Consider the following 25,358-nt stretch of genomic DNA (forward strand, 5'->3'; position numbering starts at 1 on the left):
GATGCGAATCTTTCTAGTTGGCCGTCTGCTGGCAAGACAAATAGGTGCGTCTTACCAGGAACGGTGCTAGTCTACTTTCCATGTTAAGCGAGTTCCGCGTACATATGTCAGACCGAGCACCGTCTTGTTCCACTTAACAGGCTATTTGTCTGACGAGAAACGATCCCAGTCTACTCCCCAGATTCCAGATACCGTAGGCTCTCGAGGGAATGTAAAATTGTAATTATAGGGGAAACGTTCCGATCGGAAATATTAATTGTTTCGGCTGATATTTTAGTAGATATGACTGTAACTTGATGTAAATCCACCACTGTGCGGAAAACAATACCGCGTGTCTGACTAGGCACAATTCCAAACTACTGTGTACACTTGGGGAGTTCCGCAATACATATGTCCGACCAAGGAGCGTCTTGCTCTACTTAACAGGCTACGATCCGTTCCTACATTGCTTGTTCAACGAGGAACTATCATTATGCAAGGCATGGTTAACGTCAGCAATGGAAACTTGCTGCAGATGGTGAGAAAACAGGCGCAGAACTTGTTACATTCAGGGAACGTTTTCTCTCGTATTTTTCTTACTCTTACTCTGACTTTCACGAATTGTTTGTGTTGGAATATTTACTATGATTCAACCTTTTAATTTAGTACAAAAATAAAGATAATAAACCAGGAGAGAAAAAATAATAATGACTAGTTATTAGTTCACATTCCCATTAGTTTGCAATATTACTAATGAAGATATCGTAAATAACCTTTGGATAATCGTTGCTAGCGTGGGAAGTGCTCGAAACTCTATTTGATAATACATTGTCCTGATTACGGTGAGTCGATTCACAAATGATTGTAATAATCTAACGTACCCTGGAACTATTCGAGGGAGCATTCATACGTAAGCGAGAAGTTTGCCGGCACTCGACGCAATGAGATGGCGAAGTAACAATGAGCGGCGTGCATTGTGGTGAACGCTGGGAGATACAATCGCGCGAGATCAATGCAAGATAAAGCGGGGAACAGTGAGGCGATCGAAGCAACCGAAGGATCTGGTTTGGTTCGAAATCGTAGTGCTCGCAATCGCTGAGGTATCATCGAAAAACAAAAATTTTAAATCACTAATTGCTTTCAATTAATTAATTTATAAAACTAACGCGCCAGACTGAAAGAAATATCTCCAGTACGCCGCTCCAATCGATGAATGTTTCAATCAAACTAGAGGATCTTTCCCTGTTCGCAAATTCAGATCAGTTGGAAACTTACTCACACTACGCAAAGTCAATTCCGCGTTCGGGAACTCGGGTAATGGAAGCTTGAGTGCACTACGGTTCTTCGAGATTTGGGATCGAAATAGAAGATACAGCTTGTCCCTTGGTCGCGAATTTCTGTTCTGCGTGCTCTTTGGCGTTCTCGATTGTTCAGGTACGTTTAGTGCGGTTCAGTTTGTGCACAATTTATACGAATAAAATTGCATTCACACCATTAGATACCTGCACCAGCCTCGGTTATTTATGTATTACGATTATTTGTTGGCTATTCTTTCTTATTAATTTTACATACCTTTAGATGAAAGTTACACCTGTTTTTATGCATTCTGCAATATTTATTTAAATTTATATTCTAAAGGGAATTTTAAAGAACAATGTAGATTATCTCGTCGCATTTCGTGCAATGAACGACTCGTTTATCAAAGAGAAACTGAATCAGGTCAAGTGTAATTTCTGCGCAAATTAATCGAAGGTCTAAACGCACCTTTAGAAACCATTAGCAACAGAAGAAATTTCAAAATATAGTCCACGTTAGATCCTCGGATCTTTCTTCTTTCTTCCACCCTTCCATCTCATTTTAAAGAGATTTTCTTTCCATAGAACGACATGTTTTCTTACCAAGATTACCTAAGAAAACATACTTGCATGCATTTTAATTTCAGGTAATTATTTTGCCTTTCAACGCAGGTCGAGCGTTTCGAGGGACGCTGGATTTTATATGCACGTTTCTGAGGCAAATGAAATCCGCTTGAAAAGAGCGCTTCGTTTTCTTTACCTTTCAAAGCAGCGTTTCGTATAGTATTTCAGCTTTATTCTGTTTACGTTCGCCGCGACGATCGATAGGTTTACCTTCAGGACAATATTCATAGCCGCGAGATTGAGATATGTATATCAGTCTATCAGGAAACGCCAAAGTACGATATATTAAAATACTTGCGTTTTAAAATACGCTCTACCGGCAATGAAAATACCATGCGAGACGCACTGACGCGATATTACCTCCAAACATTTGCAAATCCCCCATTGAGGAGCCGCCACGTTTCCCTTCGCATGGAAAAACAGCGAAAGCTTGGAATCAACTTTATACCTTCCACGAGATAACGAGATGGAAATTGAAATGCGAAACCTATTGCGTTGAGATGGGTTCTCGTGGAAGAGGTCCATCGAAAGAGACTGTAACTATCGCGCAAGGAATAACACCGACTATTCCTGGGAAACTAACAGTCGATTCACGATTAGAGGAACCTTTCTTCATAGTAAAAGGAATATAATTGAACCCAGGTACTGGAATAGAGAACAATTCGACAATTTATTTAGTGAAACTCAGTCTGTTTTAATTTTGCATCATCTAGTAACCGAGTGCGCTTATATCAATCAAATATATTTGTCGTCCCTTGAAAATATGCGAAACGAAGTATAAAGTTCCCCAACGTGTGGACACTTCCCTGTACTAGGAATAAATTCCCCAAGAAACGCTGACTTTTCTACCAAGAGAGAAGGCGCGAACGGCGCGGAGCCTGGTAAAAGTAAAAATTTCTTTCAATCAACCGTGACCCGACCCCGGCAGTCAAAACGCGTGCACTTTTCCAAGTCGGAGCGATAAACAGGTGCATCCTGTTCCGAAACGAGCCAAGGAAAATATTCAATTTCGCTTGTGTATTTCGACCCGACGAATGCAGTTTGGAGATTAAGCGTCGCAGCGACGCTTAATTAAATGCGCCGCCGAGTTCCTCTCGCAATGCAGCCGTGTCTGCGTTCGCACAGGAAGCTGGTGTCCTTTATTAAACCCTGCCATATTTCGGGTCCGTCCTCATACGACGCATTCTCGTCGCGAAACAAGCAGCGACGACGACTGCCGTCCTCGCTTCGTATCGCCCCGGTCCCACGACACCTGTACACTTCTGGGAGCATTAATAGCTGGTGAAACGAGGAATGTAATAACAACACAGCCATTAGGATAGTCACGTGTGTGGAGCGTGCACGTGTGCCCACGTTTCAGATGCCCAACAGCGATACCGTAGGATCGCGCCTAGCTGCAATCAACCCAGAGAAACCGAGGCGACAGAGTATCCGCGAATACGCGGCTGCCCTTTATGGAAATCCGCCCCGTGGAACCGCTCGCCCGCAACGGAAAGTTAAACAGTCCCCTCTTCTCGAATACTTTGTTCCCCGGGAATTTTTATTCGAAACTGGTTGCCCGCGAGCTAGCTACCGGCCGAACTTTAAACGCCAGCGACACTTCCGAAAGTTTCGGAAACTCTTCACCGGCAATCCCGCCGAGGATTGCGCCGATTGGGAATTAACGGACACCGATTTATTGCCGACGAGCCTCCTCGTTGCCCGAAAATTGGGCCAAGCAGGAACGAGTCGAAATTGCGAACGCTTCGATACCTCGAGAGCGTCTGAGTGTTAAATAGCACGATCGAAAACCTCGGTGAGGGTATCGATTTTCGTAGACAGTGGCGCTTTTCGTTCTGGCTTGAAACAATCACAGGAATAATTTTCGCGTTTTCGGAATTGTTTATATCGCAATTTATATCGCGAACACGGCCGCATTCGGATAACTTTTATTTACACAAAATTGGAAATTTGGGATTTTGAAATATTTGGGAATGTTGAATTTTTAAACTCAACAAATCCTCATAGAGTATGACAAGACGAAACATTTTTATGTTTACTGTTTAATCATTCGACGTTTAGTTTCAAAAATAAAAGTTGAAGATCAAAGGTAAGAATTTGAACGGCAGGTAATCCAAATGTGACCGTGTTTGGGCTCGTATTAATCGGGAAAACTCTACCAAGACATTGACAACGCTTTAATGAAAATAAAATTTCCCCTGTAGGGAAAAAAATAACTATTCCAGAAGCCAGAATTTACTCGTGCACCGATCCCTGGTATCACTAACCCCGTTGCTTTGACTCCTTCGTAAGCGTAACGACCGAAATTGCGGTGCGGCACTTAGCTGTAATTGCAAATGAAATCCACGCTTTGCGAAACAACCCGAGGCATTATGGATACCGGGGTCCCTGTAAAAATCGTATTAATAAACCGCGCAGCGCAACGCGTAATCAGGCTTCGGCTGCACGCGACCGGTAATGATTAAAAACTTGCATTACTCGTGTGCATTAATTAAAAAAGCTCACCGGCGACGCAATGGGAGCGACGGAGGGTATATTGATTTTTCTACTTCACCGTCGTCTGCGACCTGCCTCTAACCCGCGGCGAGCACGACTCCCCAACAAAGCTGTTGCCCTAACTCGATGTAGAACATAACCTGCAGGGTACTCGCAAGCGATTCCGCGTCTAGTGCATCTTAACTGTGTACGCGACCCCTTTCGCGAGCTCCTGTCCGGAGGGCGAGTCCTACAGTCGTAGAGACCATATTTTTTCCTAAACGTAGGTGGTCATCCCGCGTGCGACAGCGTCCGAACCCCTGGAAGATTTACTTTGGACGTTAAATTACGACCGGCTGATCTTGGGGATCACGATCCATTGTGCGGGACAGAGGAGCCGTGAGCCGCGAACACCCGAGCCTGATGTATGAAACGTTCGAAACGCGAGAGAAAATTAACGACGAAGAGCGACTTACTTTCAGCGAACGAAAATAAATCGTTACGTAAAAGCGTCGAGGACGAGTGTTACGCGAGCGTAACTGGATCGTGATCCATCGTGGCCCGTTGAAGCAGGTGCGGGCTCGAGTCCATTTGCCCGACAACGAACGGTTATTATCTACTTGCTCAATTATGCACGGACACTGTGTATTCGTTCGGGCGCAGGCGGGTGTGTTCGATCGGCAGTGTCGAGCGCGGTCTCGTTTACACGATAGTGCAACGTGGCTGCTATTCTGTTTACTCAAATAGGCCTGGTCGGACGTCTGACCTATAACGTTTGTACTCTACTTACCGAATTGGATACGATCGCGCGGTATACGTCCGTCCGTGGGCGGTATCATTCTACTTTTCGAATTCACCGGCGCACGCCCGCATGTGTCAGGCACCGGCCACTTCTACTGTCCGCGCATGGACGCGCTATCTATCCTGTGTCCCGACAGGAACGACTTCTACTTTCCAGATTAAATGCGCGTTCGAGCGTCACACTGGGGTACATCGACTTAATTTTACAAACCGAACGATGTTAAAAAACACAGAAACTTTTCTTCTAAACGGATGATCCTCGAAAATGGCCATTTTTGAATATCATCCTTTGTTATTGTAACTGATTCTATATGTAATGCAGTAACGGGCAAATAAAAATATTTACCATGCAGAAGTGCCATGAAGATCTTGCTCTATTCATCGGGGTTACGTTAAGAACCGAAACTCTTTATCTTTCGAGAGGGATGTTACCGCCCTTATCCGATTACAGGTGACATACTTTCCCATTAAGCCGGACTGAAAATATTTCTACCGTTATCACTCTCCTCACGGAAATTCCTAACTTCGAAGAACTAAAGAATATGAAACGGTATATCTACAACTGCCGCGGTTCTCTTTACCGTTTGTCGGCGACATAACGTAAAACACAACACAAATAAAATACGGGTATCGGTAAATCAGAATTTAATCCGTTCCCTGGAACACACTTGGCTTACAGAATTACGCATGAAAAACTTCGCGTGCGTTTTTATCACCTTATCGCGCATTAACATTTCTCTCGGAACGTTTCTTCACGCACACCAAGCGTCCGCTACCCATACGCGAGCGTTCTCTCCTCGATCGAATATTATAAGGGGAAACAAAGGTCCCGAATAGAAACAAAAGTGAAAGTCCATTGCAGCGGCCGAACTATGTTAATATCGTCACGAAACGTGAAATTTCCATTCCCATCGATAACGCGCGCCACTTTTCCCGGCGCATACGTACGATGCATCGTTCGCGAGAAAATCGCTTAAGTGGGACGCATTAGGCCACCGGAGGCATGAAAAATTTATTCCACGGATTCCGAACGCGACCCTGCTCGTATCAATTTCCATTCGGCCTCGAACGCATTACGAATCCGCCTCTGTTTAACTTCGATACACGCGAGTGTATCGTCGCGATAAGGTCTCAATGAAAAAATGGCCCGATCGGGCGGAATATCTGATGTCGCGTGGCACGCGAACGAGCCCTTAACCCGACATTACGGAATAATCAACAGTAGACGTTGTTCTGTGCCACGTGAGCAAACATGTTTCGAAATTAGTACACCCCTCGCCCATGCAAAGAATTCGACTCCATGATAAATTCACAAGCGAAGTTTGTCCATCGGCCGAACACGTCCAACTCCGGGGGAGCAAGGTACACCAGGGGCACCATTGTCCGGCAGTGTAACCGTTAATATTGAACTCCAGAAGTTTGCTCGCTACGCGGCGACTACCTTCGTTCTATTGTGTAATGTTTAACGCGGCAAACCCTGCGGAACGGGAGCCTTCGTTAAGAGGTAGAAAAGAAACCCGTGTTACGCTAGCTACCGTGGATTCTCGGAAGGGAGTGGGTTGGAAAATATTACCCAAAGCCCGTTCTTATGGGATAATCTAAGAAAAAGAATGTGGATGCATGAGTGGTTCAAGTGGAATCAGACGGGTCATGGTCAGACAAGTGTGTTGGTTATAATGTACACATGGAAGAATGGAAGATTAGTTTTGCAAGAAATGGCCCAGATTACCAGAAATGGTAATCCAGTCAACTAGCTTAGGTAACCCAGACCTAATCCTCTCGCTCCCTCGATTTCAGCGTTCACTCTCGAGTATTCAGAAGGTATACCCTCAGCAGAAGCAGACAATTACCGATCAGACTATTTTTAACTTCGACAACTGTTACGAATGCACGCCTTCTGACAAACGAACCTCCCTTTTGTTCGCAGGTGGAGCGCCGTCGAGGGTCGTCGAGTGAAACGATGAGCGAATCGGGACGGGCCGGGCAAGGAGCGGCGCGATAATAATAATATGTGGACGACGTGGCCGCGTACGAGGCGCAAGTGTCGGGGCTCGGGCTCGTCGCGCAGCGGACACGAGGCTCGTGGTGGCCGCGACGGCTTTCGTTTCATTTATTCGGTGATGCTGGCTGCCTGCATGGCGGCGCAGGAGGCTAGGACCGCCAAGTGCCCACCCCCCGACACGATACCCGGCTGTCCTTGCTACAATTTCGAGGATGGCCTGTTCCTGGAATGCGCCGGGGCCACCGAGGAGTCCCTCAGGAGCGCTTTGTCCGGCGTGATACACGCCGCCGAGGGGGAAGGTACGTAACCGCTCTATGACGAGCGAATACGTTAGGATAAAACAGGGTCTTTCGTTTCTGGCGGAAAGGATCATCCTGTCTTTTCCCCGGAGATCCGGTTAAACGGTACTATATCCAACGGGGACGGAATAACTATTTGGATTGCGTTCTCCATATAGGGATCTCGCGCGGAACTTTGTTCGACCTGCCCGTTTCAGATTTAAAATTGAAATTCCCCTGTCCAATTTTAATACACAAATTTTAAAACCATTCCCGGCTCGCGTCCAACTCGTCAGAGACAGGGGATCGGGCTGCTTTAACTCTTTCAGACCTACATTATTTTTTCCTCGAATTTAATTTAATTTTTAGAGGTTATCTTTGACTAAAATTAGGAGAAAATTAAACAAAAATCTTAGTAATGTAAATCTCGAGGAAAACTGGTCTTTCTTCGCGTGCACAAATAAGGACATTCGCTCTAAACGATATAAATTTTGCGTGTTCAATTATGAACGTCAGGTATGACAGCGTTAACTATTTAATGAGATTCTCATTTGAGACATATGTTGGGGTGACATGTAAGATTTAACATAAATAGAAGCACGTTATCTGGACTGTCCAAATTAGGCAGGTGCATACATTTATGTCTCCAGAAAACATAAAATATTCGTTTGGAGTTATTAATGTCTGTGAAATTATTATCCGCTTTCTGGCACAGTTTTTCGTTGTATTTTCGGAGAATTACTCTCTTATAGACTACAGTCGTTGTTGCTTACCAAGTAGTCAGATCAATCTCGCGACTGTTTCAGGAGCAATAGTTCAATCGCTGAGCGTTTACGAGTTAGACAGGAAGGTGGAGGAGCTTCGATCGGCCGCGTTTCCGCCCGGTTCTCAGATCAGACATCTGCAGATATCGCACTCGGCGATCCGCGAAATCAGCGAGGACGCCTTCGTACGACTGAGCAAGAGCCTCGAGTCTCTAGCGTTGGTGTCGGGTCGGCTGCCCCACGTGCCACAAAAGGCGATAACAACCTTGAGCACCTTGAAAGCCCTGGACCTGGAGGCGAACCTCGTTCACGAGCTTCCTAGTTACAGCTTCTACGACCTGTCCCTGATCAAACTGAACCTGAAGGGCAATCAGATAATAAGAATATCGGAATACGCGTTCACTGGACTCGAGAACACTTTGACGGATCTGGACCTGGCTGAGAATAAAATCAGAGTGTTTCCGATGACGTCGTTGAGAAGACTGGAGCACCTGACGTCCCTCAGGCTCGCTTGGAACGAGGTGTCCGAACTCCCAGAGGACGGTTACTCCAGATTGGACGCCTTGAACTTCCTCGATCTGAGCAGCAACAACTTCAAGAAGATCCCGCTCAACTGTTTCCGGTGCTGTCCGTCCCTGAAAACGCTGTCCCTCTACTACAACGCGGTGGAGTTCGTCGACAAGGACGCCTTCATATCCCTGATCGGCCTCGAGTCCATCGATCTCAGCCACAACAAGATCGTGTCCCTCGACGTGTCCACGTTTAGAGCAAACCAAAGGCTTAGGTCCATTGATCTGAGCCACAACCATATCCACTACATCCGAGGCGTGTTCTCGAAGCTGCCGGAATTGAAAGAGTTGTTCCTGGCCGAGAACAACATCCTGGAAATACCGGCGGAGACGTTCGCGGGTAGCACGAGCCTATCGGTGGTGTATCTTCAGCAGAACGCGATCAGGAGGATCGACGCGCGGGGTCTGGCGACCCTGAACCAGCTGGCGCAGCTGCACCTCAGCGGGAATTACATCGAAAAGGTGCCTCGGGACTTTCTCGAGCACTGCGAGAATCTCTCCACCCTGTCCTTGGACGGAAACAACATTCGCGAGCTGGAGGTGGGCACGTTCGCCAAGGCGAAGTCGTTGAGGGAGCTTCGGCTCCAGGACAATCAGATTACCGAAGTTAAGAGGGGTGTGTTCGCCCCTCTGCCGTCCCTGCTCGAGCTGCATCTGCAAAATAACGCGATAACGGACATGGAAACAGGTGCATTGAGGTCCCTGCACAGCCTCCAACACGTGAATCTCCAAGGCAATCTCTTGGCGGTGCTGGGCGATGTGTTTCAAGTGTCCAACGACGTGGGCCAAAACGGGAACAGCGGTAGCTCGCTGGTCTCCATTCAGCTGGACAATAACGGCCTGGGGGTGTTGCACAATGACTCTTTAAGGGGTCAAGCTTCCGTCAGAATCATGTGGCTTGGACACAACAGATTAACCCGCCTCCAGGCGCCTTTGTTCCGGGACCTGTTGCTGGTCGAGCGATTATATCTGACGAACAACTCCATCTCACGAATCGAGGACACTGCCTTTCAACCGATGCAGGCGCTCAAGTTCCTCGAGCTCAGCATGAATCGATTGAGCCACGTTACAGTGAGAACTTTCTCGGAACTACACGAACTCGAGGAACTATACCTGCAGGACAACGGTCTGCGCCGCTTGGACGCCTACGCCCTCACCGCCCTGAAACGGCTTCGCGTGCTCGATCTGGCCAACAATCATCTCAACGTGTTGCACGACAAAATCTTCCAGGAGGGTCTACCCATCAGAACGCTGAACCTGAAAAATTGCACAGTTAGCGTGATAGAGAACGGAGCCTTCAGAGGACTCAACAATCTTTACGAGTTGAATCTGGAGCACAATCATCTCACTGCCACTGCCCTGAATCGCTTAGACATTCCAGGCTTGAGGGTCCTCAGGATATCCTACAACAATTTCAGTCAGATTAACGGCAACTCGTTAGACGGCCTCCCGTCTCTTCAGCATCTATCCATGGACTCGTCTCAACTCTACCGACTGTCGCCGGACATATTCTCGAAGAACAAGAACCTGGGCAAACTGTTGCTGAGCAACAATCTGCTACGCGTGCTGCCCAGCCTTCTGTTCCTCGGCCTGGACTCGCTGAAAGAAGTGAAGCTCGACGGCAATAGGTTCCAGGAGATCCCGTACGACGCGTTCGCGAACGCCACCATGGTCGAGTTCCTGTCATTGGCTAACAATGTAATCCTCAACGTGGACATGTCGCGGCTAAACGGATTGGCCAGCCTGCGGGAACTCGATTTGCGCGGTAATTACATCACGACCCTCTCCGGGTTCGCCGACGTCAACCTATCCCGCCTGATATCCGTGGACCTCAGTCATAATCACCTGACCGCCCTCCCGGCGAACTTCTTCGCGCGCTCAAACTTGCTGCGCAAGGTCGAACTCGCCGCTAACAAATTCCACCAGATACCAGCGGTGGCCCTGTCCGCCCAGAACATCCCCAGCCTGGCCTGGCTGAACGTCACGGCCAACCCCCTGGTCAGAATACACGAGATCAGTTCGGAAGCCAGATATCCAGCTCTTCAGGAGATACACATATCGGGAACGAACCTGACGATCGTCACCAGCCAGGACTTCGAAGCGTTCCCAGCCCTCATGCACCTCTTCATGGGCAACAACATGATCTCTCGAGTGTCGCCAAGCGCGTTCCGAAGCCTCCTGGAACTGTTGACGTTAGATCTCAGCATGAACGAGCTGGAGTTGCTGCCTCAGGAGAGACTGAAGGGCCTGGAACACCTCAGACTGCTCAATCTTACACACAATAAGCTGAAGGAGCTCGAGGACTTTCCCCTAGACTTGAAGGCCCTTCAGGTGCTGGATCTATCGTACAACCAGATCAGCGGGGTGGGTAAGAGCACGTTCCAGCACCTGGAGAACCTGGCAGAGCTTCACCTTTACGGCAATTGGATATCCTCTATCTCCCCGGATGCCTTCAAGCCTTTAAAGAAACTGAGGATTCTGGATCTGAGCAGAAACTATCTGGCGAATTTACCGCTGAATGCCTTCCGGCCCCTAGAGACGCAGATCAGGAGCCTGCGTGCTGAAGGTAAGCTCTCAACTTTATTCCATTTAACTTATGGTAACTAGTTCTCGCTCGTGAACTCGAGACTACCGGGTCGCTTGAGAGCGAGGCAGGTAGGGATTTCGACTTCCGTGGGATATTTAGTGTAGCAGCGTGGAATTTGACAGAGCCAAGGTGTTTTTTTGTCTTGTTTTCACGAGGGAAATATTCCAAAGACGTCCTCGTTCTTTTGGGGAAGGCTGGAGATTGCGTGGGATTCCCCGCACCGCTCACTCAGCGGAGTAGAACCTAGCCACTACAACCACCACGGTGTCTTACTGTGCGCGCATTAGCGGGGGCTCTAGGAACGTCAACAACACAACTTTCAGTGTCTCCCCGGGGTTGAAGTGTTGGTAACGGAATAAAGTTTCCCTCTCTGTGTAGAGAATCCACTGCACTGCGATTGCGAGTCTCAGGAGCTTTGGGAGTGGCTGCGCGACCACCAGAAGCTGGTGGGCGGCAGTATGGGCAGGAACCGAGGAGGACTGCGGATGAACGACGTGGACACCGGTGTACTGAGGTGCGAGCAGCCGCCAGAACTACGAGGTCTGGTGTTTCTGGACTTGGACCCGCACGCTTTCTGCTCCGCCCCTCTAGTCCTAAAGCTGGCCATCCAGGACATCCAACCGTTCTCCGTCCTGGTGTCCTGGCAGAGCAGGAACCACTCGGGTATCAGGGGCTACCAGGTGGCCTACCACGCGATGGAGAACGTCGACGAGGTAGATTCAATTTTCGATAAACCAGGTGGATTCCAAGTGGATAAACCAGAGGGCGTCCTTTTCTTTGATCAGCTTAGTGGCAATTTTCTTGCAACCAAAATATAAGAGTATACCTCTAAACCCACACCCCAGATCCTCTGGCCAAAGTGTTTCGTCGCACCCACTACACCGTACTCTTGTTTCTCCTTTCAGATCAGAGCAAAGATCCTGGAGCCAAACTCTCGTTCAACGAAACTATCCAACCTGTTACCGAACGCTCGTTACCTGATCTGCGTGTTCGGACTGGGCAACTGGCTGACCCAGCGCGTAGAGGACGACAAGGTGTACCATTTCAACTTCTCCAACCACGAGACGTTCGAGTCGTCGTCGGATCTGCAAATGGCGGACTCGTCGACGAGCCGTTGCACGGAGGTGAAGACCCTGGAGGCACCCGACGCCGTCATCAGCAGTGACGGCTCGTCGATGGGCGACGTTGGCAGCGTCAGTAGCTTCCTGACCAGGCGTCTAGGTTTGATAGTCGGCTGTTGCATGGGATTCGTCGTGTTCCTGCTCCTCGTGTCCGTCCTCGGTTACCTGAAGGTGAAAAAGCAAAGGGAGACCGTTAAAAGGGAGCAACCGATCCCGCCCGAATACATCTCCTACAGACACTTCAGCATACAGAGCGGAGAGGCCGGCCACGCCGCCAGACAGGCCAGCCAGGAGGGCCACAACTCCAACTTCGTCAACAGCATGGGCAACACGAACCTGAATGTATGAGACAAGTCTAAAAACTCCCGATTCGTGGAGGTTTCGAACGTTTGAGTACGTGGTACGGGGCGGCTAGGCGATAGTCGCCCCGAACATGACGGCAAACGCGAAACCCACCCGACTCGCGGGAGTTTTACCACGAAAAAAGACAACGCAGTCCGACGAGGGTTATCCCTTCATCACGTGCTCGATCGAGGCTCGAGCCCCAGACTGAACTCTCTCGGCGGTCGTCGCTCGACTCCAACCTACCTAGGTAAACCGAGTATTTTATATGTGATTTTCTACCGAATCTTAACCTAACTCGACGCGACACACGGACTGAAAACGGTCGAGACACCGTCGCAACGGAAAGTGCGCGCGTGTGTGTGTGTGCCAGTGAATCGGCGGGGACACACCGTACCGAACAATTTACGAGCAAAAGCCCTGCCGCGATCTGTCCAGAACGATGCATTGTGTTCTCGAAACGGGGCGGCAAACCACTCGACGTAGCAGACAATGCGACGTGGCGTTTCGTGCGCTCGCGTTCTTGAACTTCCGGATCGCCGAAGGGCCAGGAACAACGACGGCGGAGATTCGTCATCGTTTCGACGCCGAATGGCGGGTCATTGTTTGTAAATAAGCGAGCTGGTTCGGGCCGCTGCGCCCGCCCGTGTGCGATGGGCCGGCGAACCGAACGCTTAGGCGAATTTTCGGAGACTCTTCGTTTAGCAAACCGTAGTTAAATTAGGACTTGAGGCGTCGGTTTCCGTTTGTCTTTTGCGAACTAGGTGGAAACGGGAATTGTTGATAGGATCGGTGTTATTACGCCTGGCTCTCGATTCTCTCGAAACGAACGCGCGCGAGTTTCGCGCTCTTTGCTGTACCATATGCTATCCACGGATGTTATCAGGAACACATTGGAAATTAGATATCCGCGTTGCGTATTATCCAGCGAATTGCGGTCTACGTGATAGAGGGGGTGGGGTGGAGTGGGGGGGGGGGGCGATCGCGGCGATATCTTGTTGTCGGGGCCAGGGGAGAGGGGGAGAGAATGGCCGTGATAAACTGTGTGTGTGTTCGTCGGGTGATGCCGAAAATAATCGCTCGATAGGTGTGCATCGTTCGATTGAAAGATCTCGGATGTACCACGCGCTGTGTACTGTAACATATACGTACGTCACTGTAATAAAAAATGCAAATTCTTTTTTAAACGGTGGTTTGTGGCGACGTAACCCTACCTACATTTTTATTTCAGCCTGGAGGGGAACGGAAGGTGTCGGTTATTGAATTCCTTTAACAGGATGCTGCTAGTGCTGAGTGAGGAAGCACTTGACTCTTCAAAAGAAAAAAAAAAAAAGAAAAAAGAAAACCTAGAATACATAATAATTACACTTCTCATTCTTGTATTGGGTCATCTCGTAAATTCGTGCGGGCTGTATCAATGTTTAATAAGAAAAAAAAAAAACTACAGAAATATCGTAAAACGAGAGAGATTACCTTTTTTTAAACATTTACGGGTACGTTTCACATATTAAGAGTCGCGGACGAATAAGTGGCATGAACTTGTGGAACGACCTAATATGTACACATTTGTCATAACTGCATAAATATCCGCAGTGTAGTAACAATGATTAATTTTGGACATTCCAGTTTTTTGTAGTCAAGAATCTTCCCAGATGTTTTTCTCCGATGTGTCTGTCGTTACCGTCGCCATTAAAAATAGTTTCAATTAACGATAAACATTCGTTCTTCCCTGGCAGGCGAATCAAGCGATGCTCCGTGGACCGAAGACGCAGGTGAATTCTAAAAAGATTAAAGACACTGGAGCATCTGAGATTCCGAGAGACGGCAAAGGTAATCGGAATCCTTAAAATACACGCGGTATTTTCCTCGACTATTTGGATCTATGTTCTTCCTCGCCGCGACTATGCACAGACTCGGGTGCTTCGCGGCTGGCATAAATTTCCCAACGTCTCGACGAAACGCTTCCGTCCGCTTTATCGTATTTCCTTGCAATTAACCCCCCTCTGACCACCCTGGCGTCGTTTCCCGTCGAAAGAGAAGGTGTTCTGCATATTTCATTCGCCGGTGGAGCCGTCAAAAAGCCTCTGTTTCCAGGACACCTCTTTCTTGGACCTCCAGAACTCTTCATATATACGAAAGACGATGAGACGAAACTTTTTTATATTTACCATTTATTCATAGGATGCTTAGTTTCGAAAATAAAAATTGAAAAGCTAGAAGTTTGTTGGAAAAATTGAATTTCAGGTAAAGGGTCTTCCATGTTTTCAATTTTTATCTCCGAAACTAAACGTCGTATGAATACACTGTAAATTTAAAAAAAGTTTTGTTTGTCATTCTCTATAAGCCGATATGTTTCTAAAATTCACACCTCTACGCCTCTTATGATTTCCAGCAAAAGTCGTCCCGCGGTTAAAGGATTAATAATATTAATAATGATGGAAACAAATAAAAGTTGAATAACTTGAAAATCTTTTTGACAATATATCCTTCAAAACCATACGATTCATGCACGAAACATTTTCTCATCTCGTTGGAACTAATGAAGATAATTATCCTCGAACAGCATTCGAAATATTCAACTTCCCTGGGGACTTTGATTAATACGTTCATGCTTTCCGCATTCAATCAATCTGCACACAAGTGTGAATTGCAATTTTAATGAGAGGAACGTACGAATTTAATTACACACAGTTTTCGGTGGTTAGGCAGATTTTAATCTTACGAAATCGATTTCGCGATCAGAAGATTGGCAACGCTCGACAAAATAAGAAATAGAATATATAAATAATATAATATGTTATTGGTATTTTGAAGGGGAAGAGAGATTTCCTTGTATCACCGTGGGATAGACAAGCTAGCTTCCAAATGACCAATCATCGCCATTGTGGTTGGCAGATTTTGGTAGAGAACAATTGGAATTTTCACGTGAACGAAGCACCCTTTAATACAGACAGGGATTTCTGCATCCATTGGGGACGCGAAATTGCGCGCGAACGAAAAAAAAACCAGTCAAAAGTCGCGCACAGTGTACACATATTTCTCGGCTGATAGAGCTGTCCAAGCGTCTCTCGTTTCGCCCTTTAATCTCTTTTGACTCTCGCTTCGGTGGACGACCATCGCCGTCGCGTTTTAAATGAGACTCATTAATCGCGGCTTAAAATGTGCAAACGAGTCTCTAAAAAAATGTTACATCAATAGCTCACGCTTTTTCGTATTCAGCTGCCGGCGTGTTTACGCCAGCTGAACACCTGTTTCGAGCTAAACACGTCGTCGACGTCAAACACGAGCCCTTTTACAGGCTCGTTGGACAGAGCGACATTTAATCAACGACTTATGACTGATGGCTCTTTTCCTGCAACTCTACGATCTCTAGGAATATTCAAAGCTCGACTGTAATCCGGTTGACTTTAATTCGGGACAGTTTGACTCCGTATGAATTCTAGAGACTGCAGAAATTCAAACTCGCTGGAAGGACACATAGTCTATTGCTCCACTCCAATCTTAATTTAAGAAGTTACATCGCTTTGATCGTTTCAAAAATCGAATTTTTTTTTGCTTAAAATACTCTTCATATGTACGAAAATAATATGCCATTAATTAGAAATCCACGGTGTCCTACAACCTTCCATCGTCTCAACACTTCCTGCTCTACTCTCATCTCTTGAACAGGACAACGTAAGAGTAGCTTTTATCAATAAGCGAGACATGGTCAGGGATTTGATCAATAAGTGAAGCATTCCAAAAATACTCAGAAAATTCACACGTTACCCTTAAAGCTAGGTTTCCCCTTCGAATTTCATTTGCTCTCAACAGACATAAATGTATCGAGCTATTTTACGCGTCTGTCGTTTCAGGAGGGCGGGTCCCACTTTGAGGCACTCGTACGCGCACGCTTCTTTAAACAGTTTCAATTCGCGTTTAATGCGACCCCCAGACGGGGCTTCCTTCAAAGCAGCTCCTTGTGTTTTCACGCGTTTCTACGTCTCGTCGCAACCATGGAGGGAGGATGTTTTTCCTCGTTTTCGTTCGTCTTTCAGCGCGACGCTTCTAAAGTGCTAAGACTTGAAAAGGCTTCTTCAGACACTGTTTCTCGATTCTTCGCGTCACATCCTATCCGGTGGTTGTCTCGCAGTTATGTAAGCACTCGCTACAATCGAGCAGTTTGATAGGAATCCGCCATCGTTATGTAAACGTCCCAGTTAATATTAAAAATGTGAGGCAACGTCGAGATGACAATCGTTGCTGTTCGATAGAGTAAAATAGCGATACGAACACTGTGCTCAACGTTGGAATAGCGTACATCGTGTGTACTAGTCTGGGAGCATTTTATCAATAAGCGAGGTATAGTCGGGAATTTTGATCGATATCTGAAGCGCTCCAAATATACTTGGAATATTCCTTTAAAATAAAATGCAATAAATGAATTTCAACACTTTGGAAGTAAGTACTCGTCTGATGCAGTACATTGTATTTTGTTGTTTTAAACAATTCATCAAATAATAACGTAAAAAAGTTCAGACCACTTCCACTTAAAAATGAGTATGCCACAGACTACATGTAATATAATTATTAAATGAATAACATATATACAATTTCTTACTACAGAAGCTTACTCATAAACCGTGTGTATTTCCTAAAAATGCTTCAAATGCAGAAACTCGTCAAAGGGTTGAACATGAAGGGCTATTTAAATTGATTCTTGCCCGTCGAATTGTCCCTTTGAATCGAATGGAGTTTCAGTTTTCAAATACATGGAATACTCTTTCAAAATGCCTTTGTGACGCTTTGATCCAAAGAAGTCACAGGCACAAAGGGCAAAAGTTCATCAATTTTGAACCGGCGATGGGGCTGCTCAATTTCCGACGTATTTCGTGAAAATTCAAACGAGTACCAATTATGCCGATAACGACAACGGTTGATCCTGGCTTAAAGTCGCCCTTAATTACTTCGGCGGGATGATTGAAGGATGAATAAGCCGGTCTACCGTGCCGCCGGCTGAATAGAAATGAACTGATAGAAGCGTCGTCTGATAGGAGGAGCCACGATGCTTATCTCGCGACGCCGTCGAAAGTAATGGTACCTTCGAGCGTTCGATTCTCACATATTATCGTCCGCCGTCGATGAAACTTTGATGAAGTTGAACCGCCCGTCCTCGTTACTATTAATCAATACATATTGAACGCCGCGAGTTCACCTTTTCCTCGAAATTTTCAGACGGGTATCGACGACGCTCGAGTAGCTTGTATCAGATTTCATAATTTCCCAACACTTCCATATACAGATAATTTAATATTTCAACCAGAAACTATTGTATTTTATTCGTGTATCGTACTCATATTGCAGCTTTTGATAAACAGAATTTAATGCAGGATTTAATGCAGAATTAAAGTAAATATGAACGACAGGGTTGTTAAATTGTAAACCAAAAAGTGGGAAATATAATTTATCTTCTCTTGCTCGAATGAATTATCAGACGATGTTTAGACAAGTACGTTACAATAGAAATTATAGTTGAATGTTCATGGAGCTCCTCGTGCAATGCCAAGTGTCTTAGGGTTCGATATAATACACCCTTATACAGCTAATTTCATATTTCAGTCATGAACTACTGTATTTTGTTCGTATACATCAAATAATATAAATATACTTGGATTTAATGCAGAATTAAATTAAAGTGTGAACCACGGGGTTCTTAAAATATAAATGAAAAAAGTGAGAAATGACTTTCTTTCTCTTGCTCAAATGAATTATCAGACGATGTGTCGACAAGTACATTTATTGGAGATTAAAAGAACAGAATTGATAGTTTAGAGTTCATTGGAGTTCCCGGTGCCATGCCGTGTCTTCGGGTTCGGGATAATAGCTCGTTTCAATCAGCGGCGCTCTTTGTTGAGTCAGATCTCCTGGATACCTTCTTCCCCGCAAATAGGTCTGCAGGAATTCTTTTCAGGAATCTTTATTCCCCAACCGTGGTCGCAACTCCTTTCAGAAACAATTCTCGAACCGCCAGAAGGAAAGCTAATGCACTGGACGATTGGGTTCGCGGCAAGCCTGTGTTTGCGCCAACACGGTTAGCACTTCGATTGCCATGGATCGATATTTCCCGTTCGTTCTCCGCCGCTCTCACATAATTCTCCCCTTCACAATTCCGATTACGTCCGAGACTTTTCGAAATGAGTCCAACTCGACGCCACGTTCCAGTTGTAAAGTCTTGAGCCGAGATTACCCAACTTTCGAAAATCACGTAGTTCCGAACTCGGCTCCAACCTGGATCTTTTTCAAGAAATATTAACGACGATCGTTTTTTGATCTGATATCTGATCAAATTGTTACAGGGGAATTTATTGTATCAATTATCGAAGGGGGTTAAATTTTTAACGATCTATCTCTTATCACACGATTCGACCACGTGTGAAACGAACTAAAAATGAAAGAGTTTCACGAGGTCTGTGACATTTAAATTTTAGGAGCACATTTCATGTGAAATTCCCCGTATTTTCGTATCTTATTTTCTCATCGATGACTCTTCTTCTTCTTTTCTACGAGATATAATTTATTTGTTTGTAAGAGGAGTATCTTTTGTACTCCATCAACATCGCCTCAATTATTACAGAAACACCCCACGAAAAATCCAATTATTCTAAAGCTAAACAAAAACAACCACCCCAAAAGAAACATTATTTAACACACCCGCGTCTATTAACACTTTGAGTTCCAGACTCGTGAAAATACTTACGAAGCTAAAATCATATTTCTATGCAATTGGAATCGTACGAATCCTATCCAACTTCTTCTCTTCGACACCTTCTCGTCAGAATTCATCTTTCACTTTCTTAGCAAAAATCCGTGTCACCTATACAGGGTGTCCCAAAATAGGAGCCGGAAATGGGGGGTAGCTGAGACGATTCTGAACAATAATTTCCATTGCAAAAATGTCGGATGGGGCTTCGTTAAGGAGATATTAACAGAAATCCTTGACCAATCAGAGCTCGCGTAGACCGTTGGAGCTGCCGCGATAGCGAAGGCTACGCGTCCAATGTCCTTCGATGCACTTCGAGTCACTTGTTCGTGTACAAGCGCGGCCGCCAGCGCGTAGCCTTCGCTATCGTGGCAGCTCCAACGGTCTACGCGCGCCCTGATTGGTCAAGAATTTCTGTTAATATCTCCTTAACGAAGCCCCATCCGACATTTTTGCAAAGGAAATTATTGTTCAGAATCGTCTCAGCTACTCCCCATTTCCGGCTCCTACGCGAGTTTTGGGACACCCTGTATATAAATGACACGCGAAAGGATCTTCCGATTAAAAATTCAACTCTAATCGAATCCTAGTCTATTTCTATTCACCTCCCTTCCAGCACCCCGTAAGGGTCCCCGCCAGGCGTGAAGGAACCGGAGAGAACAGAGACCACGAAATCAGCATTAACAGCGAGTGATTACACTCCCCCAGGTCGCAATCGGTTTACCACCGTGTGCAAGACAATCTTCCAGCGCTTTCGCGTACTCTCGAGTGTATTAGTTCAGTTTAGTGCCGGGGAGTTCCGTGCCGACTTCCGAAGTTCCCCGCCAATAGCGACAACTCAGACCATGGAATTTGATCGATGGTCCATCGCCGTGCCCGCAGAAACCCCACCCTGCTATAGAATTCCTAGCCCCCGGGTGGATGTTGTTTCGGTCGCAGCACGTGTTTCGCGACGATCAAGTCTCGGAGACAGAATTACCCGGCCCGGCTGTAAGACGGATTCGACCATCGCTCCTGGTTGCAACCAGCGTTACATGCACGTTTCCATGGTCGACGTTTCGAGGCGCCGTGTTCTGCGGATGGGAACTGGGACTCGGTTGTCGATTGACGACAGCCGAGAGGGGAGGGGGTCGAACACGCTCTTGTTTCCGGTTTTCACGATCGGGACCGGGCGACAGAGGCTGCTGTCGCTCGACAGTCCAATTGCGTCGTCGTAAATAATTGGGCTCTAACTGTAATCGCGAGGAAAAAAAAAGAATTTGTGTATAAATAATCCCTCGACAAATTCGGAAAAATCTAAGTTTGTGTTTCGTGATTTTCCACGTTCTACATTTTCGTAGATAATTTTCATAGACGGTGTTTAAAAATATAGCAAGACTTAATAACGTAACATCTGCCGTTCCAATTTACTTGACGCGGTTGGTTGTAAGTGGCAACTTCATTCCTCGATTTACAGCCGCACCCAGGCACAGAAAGTGAGGCGCGAGTTCCCCACAAATCTTCTAGTTACAGCCCCGTTTAAGCGAAAATTCATCGGCGACCTCGTACCTAATGACAATTCCTGGAATTCAGTTTAAGCGCTTGATGAAGTTTAATTGACGGTTCGGCCGTTGAGCCGCGAGGATCTTGAACTAAACTTCCGCTCCGATACTTCATTTAACTCGCCCCGGAAATAGTTTCTAGAGGGCGTTGAACTTGTTCATTTTCTTTTTTTTTTTTCATTAGCGAACTCGAAAATGTACATCGATTTAACGTTCCCCGTTAGATCTATTTTAGGGTCGCGATACCCACGTGTCGGACTTCTGTTAGAGTCGATCAAATTTTATTTCGAACAGTCAAGGAGTAAATAGTTAATGTTGTATCTAAATGGAAACATATTTGAAAGAATCTTTAATCGAAGAATTACTCGAATAACTCTGGCTTCTACATAAAAGTGGACGTTGGATTTTGTTGAACGATTTGATTTGAGCTTCAGAGGTTCGTTCGGCGGAACAGGATTCTTTAACTTCTATCCAGGTCCAGATCCAGATCGAAATCATTGGCGGCAGGCGCGGACATAGAAGGTTGCGCACTCCCTTGTTGCCATTGAACGCGGGAATTTCTTTCTGCGTTTGTAGCTCGTATGTATTTTAGAGGACACTTTTTTGCAATCAAATGGGGAAGTTTCGAAGGGTGGGGATGTTTGTAAATTTTTTACCGAAAAAAGCCTGTGGACGTTGTGCTCGCTCACGCTGACGTTTGAATTCCTTTAGGGGTTGGAATGTTCAGCGTTCAGTGATCACAAGCGGGAGGGGGAGTTTCCAATTTGAATGCAGATGCTGTATTTTTTTCCTTTTGAGAGGGCCGTATTTGCAGGCCATTTAATCGGAAAACGGGGAATGCAATTATTCGATGAAAATATCGAGAGACGAGGAGATACAGAGATTTACAGTAAAAACTTCGCCTGAAGAACTTTGATATCTTCTTCGTTTCTCATCAAATTTTCATTCCAAATTAACGAGTGAGTACTTCTGTGTAACCCTATGTAATTGAAATTGCGTCAATTACCATCGAAGAGTGTGCAGAGCAAAGTTTTTATTGCATAAATAGTAATTCTTTATTTCACGTGTGTATGTCTGACCATAGACGGGTTTATTCTACTTACCAGAGTGGCCATCGATGTCTGACCAAGCAGAACATCACACTACTTAAAGGATCGCACCATGTGCTCTCTGATATCATTTATAGGACTTAAGTTTGATTTGTTCACTTAATTAAAAGTATTATTATTTCACATACGAGATTGCTAAATATTCTACTATTTTTAGTGTTCGGACCATGACCCGCCTTTACATCGCGTACTGGGCTACGAGTATCACTCTCATAACTAGACCGCCGATTTTATGCATTTGTGCCGTATGCTAATGCAGAAAACACATACGAAACGTGTGCAGCTGAATATTCCATAAATTAATAATATTATAACATTACATTTTGCATAAAGGCACATACTCTAGATACGTTTTCATCCACATTCGCATAAGTGGATGAAATTCGCAGTTTATCTATACCATTGTCTGACCAATATCTGTCCGAATCTACTTACGGGAACGTATTCTATCGATCTTACAGTTAGTTGTACGTTAAAAAATGCGAACAAGTCTCGTGTTTGTTTAAACTTCGTTGAATTTCCTGGGGATTTTGAGGCCTAAATAAATACTTCTGCGACGATAACAGTTAGAGAAATTTGTCATTCGATGGAACAATAATTGGACCTCTTTATTACTAACGCGCATTGCTCGGAATAAGAACAAACGTGTACCGATCTCGTCGCTCGTATTAACCGGAGTTTACGTTTCAGCCGATGACGCAAACGATAACGAACGTCCTCTATGTATCATCGATGCAAATTTCCCGATGGAACGAGGGGACGAATCGAAGAGACAATAGGTTAACAATACGACGCGGTGTCGTTTGTGTATTAAATTTCGCGGTTAGCGATCTCATAACTATGACGCTACCCGGGTTTAATATCCACTCTAACAAACGATATTCCCAGGAAACCGCGGAATTAACAATATCGAAATCGTCGAACAAGAAGGCTGCCCTGGAAAAACGAAGACAATTCCATCCGATCCGAAATCACGTTAATTGAAAACCGAATTCCATCGAACGAAACAAATTATTTATCATGAACGAAGAGGTATAAACGTACTCATGGCAATAATTGAATAAAATGGATTTTTTGATACACTCCGAGCACGACTCGAGAAAGTAATTAAATTTCATGATAAATAACCAGACCGTATTACTTTGGAATGTCACATTGTATAGGACGTCCCGAATTTAATGAATCTTAGGCAATTACATTCACCATGGAATGAAAATTCTCCAGCTCTTAATGACTGTCGTGCAATGAAAATTTTAATTCAACATGGCTGTCTTTCAATGAGAACAGCTCGTATTTCAATGCTCCGGTGGAGAACAAAACTCTTCGAATTTGAAACGAACTGGTATTTCGTCGAGAAGCTTTTACGTGCATATTATAACGTTTTCTCTTTTATCTCCAGGTTATTATTACCGGGATCTGGAATTTCAAAATTGCGTAGAACCCAGGGTGCGTTCAGATGGAATGGCACCAATGGACTCGCCGGGATTTGGGAAAACATTAGAAATCACTTTTAATTCTTCTTTTATACTTTTCGTCACACTGTTCTTTTTTTTTTAAATAGAGAACTATATTTCGTCGACACGGTTTCGTATTCGTTAATTTAGTACGGGGATTACCCGTGAAATCGCCAACACTTTTGCGCAGAGACATCAAGCTTTTCGAAACGAACGATCAGGTGTAATTTGATTAAATGAAACCGCGCAATTTTCATTTGCGATACTCTAGAAATTATGACGAACGGACGTTGTTCTATTATACGATCGGACGAGTGCCTTTTCAGAGCGGCTGCGGCTGCATTTGAAAACTCCGCGTTGACGGATATTCATTTTGCCAGCCGGCGTGTTTTTAAATAAAACTAGCCAACGAAATACAAGTAATAAACTATACGTGTAATTTATTAACTGTATACGTAACTGCAAACAATACGAGTGCACAAACAGAACTCGTACAAAAGCTGAATTTACCGAGGAATGGGAACGATCAATGATTAAAAGTGGTTTTTCAAATTCTCCCATTAAAGCGAATTTATTCTATAAATGATGATCACTCTTTCATTGCATGACATAAAAGCATGAAAACGTTTAAGTCGAACGGAAGTCTAAACGTTGCATAAATTTCGACCTCGAAAAACGATGAGATAAATAATTTGGCATTGAGGTAGACGTCCCATTAGGAAGGAAATTCTTCGAGCATATGTTGAAGTCTTTTTAAAGAAAAGTTTAAGCAATTTCGCTATACAAAAGCGTATTTGTAAAGGAAAGTTTAAGGAATGAAAATAGGCTACTTTTAATATTTAAAACCATATCTTTCTCGGCGCTAATCGAGCTCCGTAACTTTCATAGTAATTTACGGACGTCGCATTTATTTCCAACGCCAAAAATCCCAGATATTCTGTATAATATTTGTCCAAACTATTATCATCCCTGGAATTATCGGAGGTTATATGGAGAACGTGTCCGCGAACCGTGCCCTGAATACGCGAAATATAAAAAGAAATGTAAAAATGAAATTCCCCGTTCGACGATACAAAGCCGAGGATGTTATATTAAAAACTATTCCGGTGAAGCATTTCGCCCGGGGGATAATATTTAGCTGGGCATTACGCAGCGGACAGCCGATGCGCTGATTATGCGCGTCGCCGTAGATATTGTTCCCAGGAGGAAATTAAACGGAATAAAATCCTCGACGACCTATCCCCCCAGATTATATGGCCAGAAAATACAATGGAAAAGAAAGAAGCGCCGAAAATCGTGAGCTGCTTATGAAACGGTTATAACGCCCCCTTCAGAGTTCCGGAATTTTTATTGATCGCTGCGATCTTTGAAAACTATTTTCCTGCGGATGAGCTCAACCTTACGAGTAGGTTTCATCGAATACACCATCAATATTCTGATGACTGGAAGCAGAATTAGTTGGCCGCAGTAGGCCAGGCAGGAGCATCAGCCCTGCCACAACCTTCTCCCACTCCGCTGCATTGGGGGCTCGAGGTCAAGCAGGAGGCTCCGCCCACTTCCCTAATCAATTATCTGCTTGAGATAAAACAGAAGGCTTTGCCTAGTATAGCACCAGTTCTATCAATTGGCTCATCAGCTCATCCACTTTGCTTGTCATAGTCTGCTCCTTAGTTTGCTC

The 25,358-nt window shown here is 45.3% G+C and overlaps 1 protein-coding gene across 3 annotated transcripts in view; it reads left to right on the forward strand.

The window, feature by feature from the left end:
- Positions 1 to 14,911, forward strand: part of LOC128879462 (protein artichoke-like) — a 193,803-nt gene extending 178,892 nt beyond the window's left edge. For all 3 annotated transcript variants that reach the window (XM_054128619.1, XM_054128620.1, XM_054128621.1), the window contains 4 exons: positions 7,102 to 7,475; positions 8,261 to 11,353; positions 11,753 to 12,087; positions 12,280 to 14,911. In XM_054128619.1, the coding sequence (XP_053984594.1) occupies positions 7,184 to 7,475; positions 8,261 to 11,353; positions 11,753 to 12,087; positions 12,280 to 12,843 (4,284 nt within the window). In that variant the 5' untranslated portion in view covers positions 7,102 to 7,183 and the 3' untranslated portion in view covers positions 12,844 to 14,911. The remainder of the gene's footprint in view (positions 1 to 7,101; positions 7,476 to 8,260; positions 11,354 to 11,752; positions 12,088 to 12,279) is intronic.
- Positions 14,912 to 25,358: the final 10,447 nt, after the last annotated feature.

Source organism: Hylaeus volcanicus, chromosome 7, assembly GCF_026283585.1.
Source record: "Hylaeus volcanicus isolate JK05 chromosome 7, UHH_iyHylVolc1.0_haploid, whole genome shotgun sequence".
Lineage (NCBI taxonomy): Eukaryota > Metazoa > Arthropoda > Insecta > Hymenoptera > Colletidae > Hylaeus > Hylaeus volcanicus.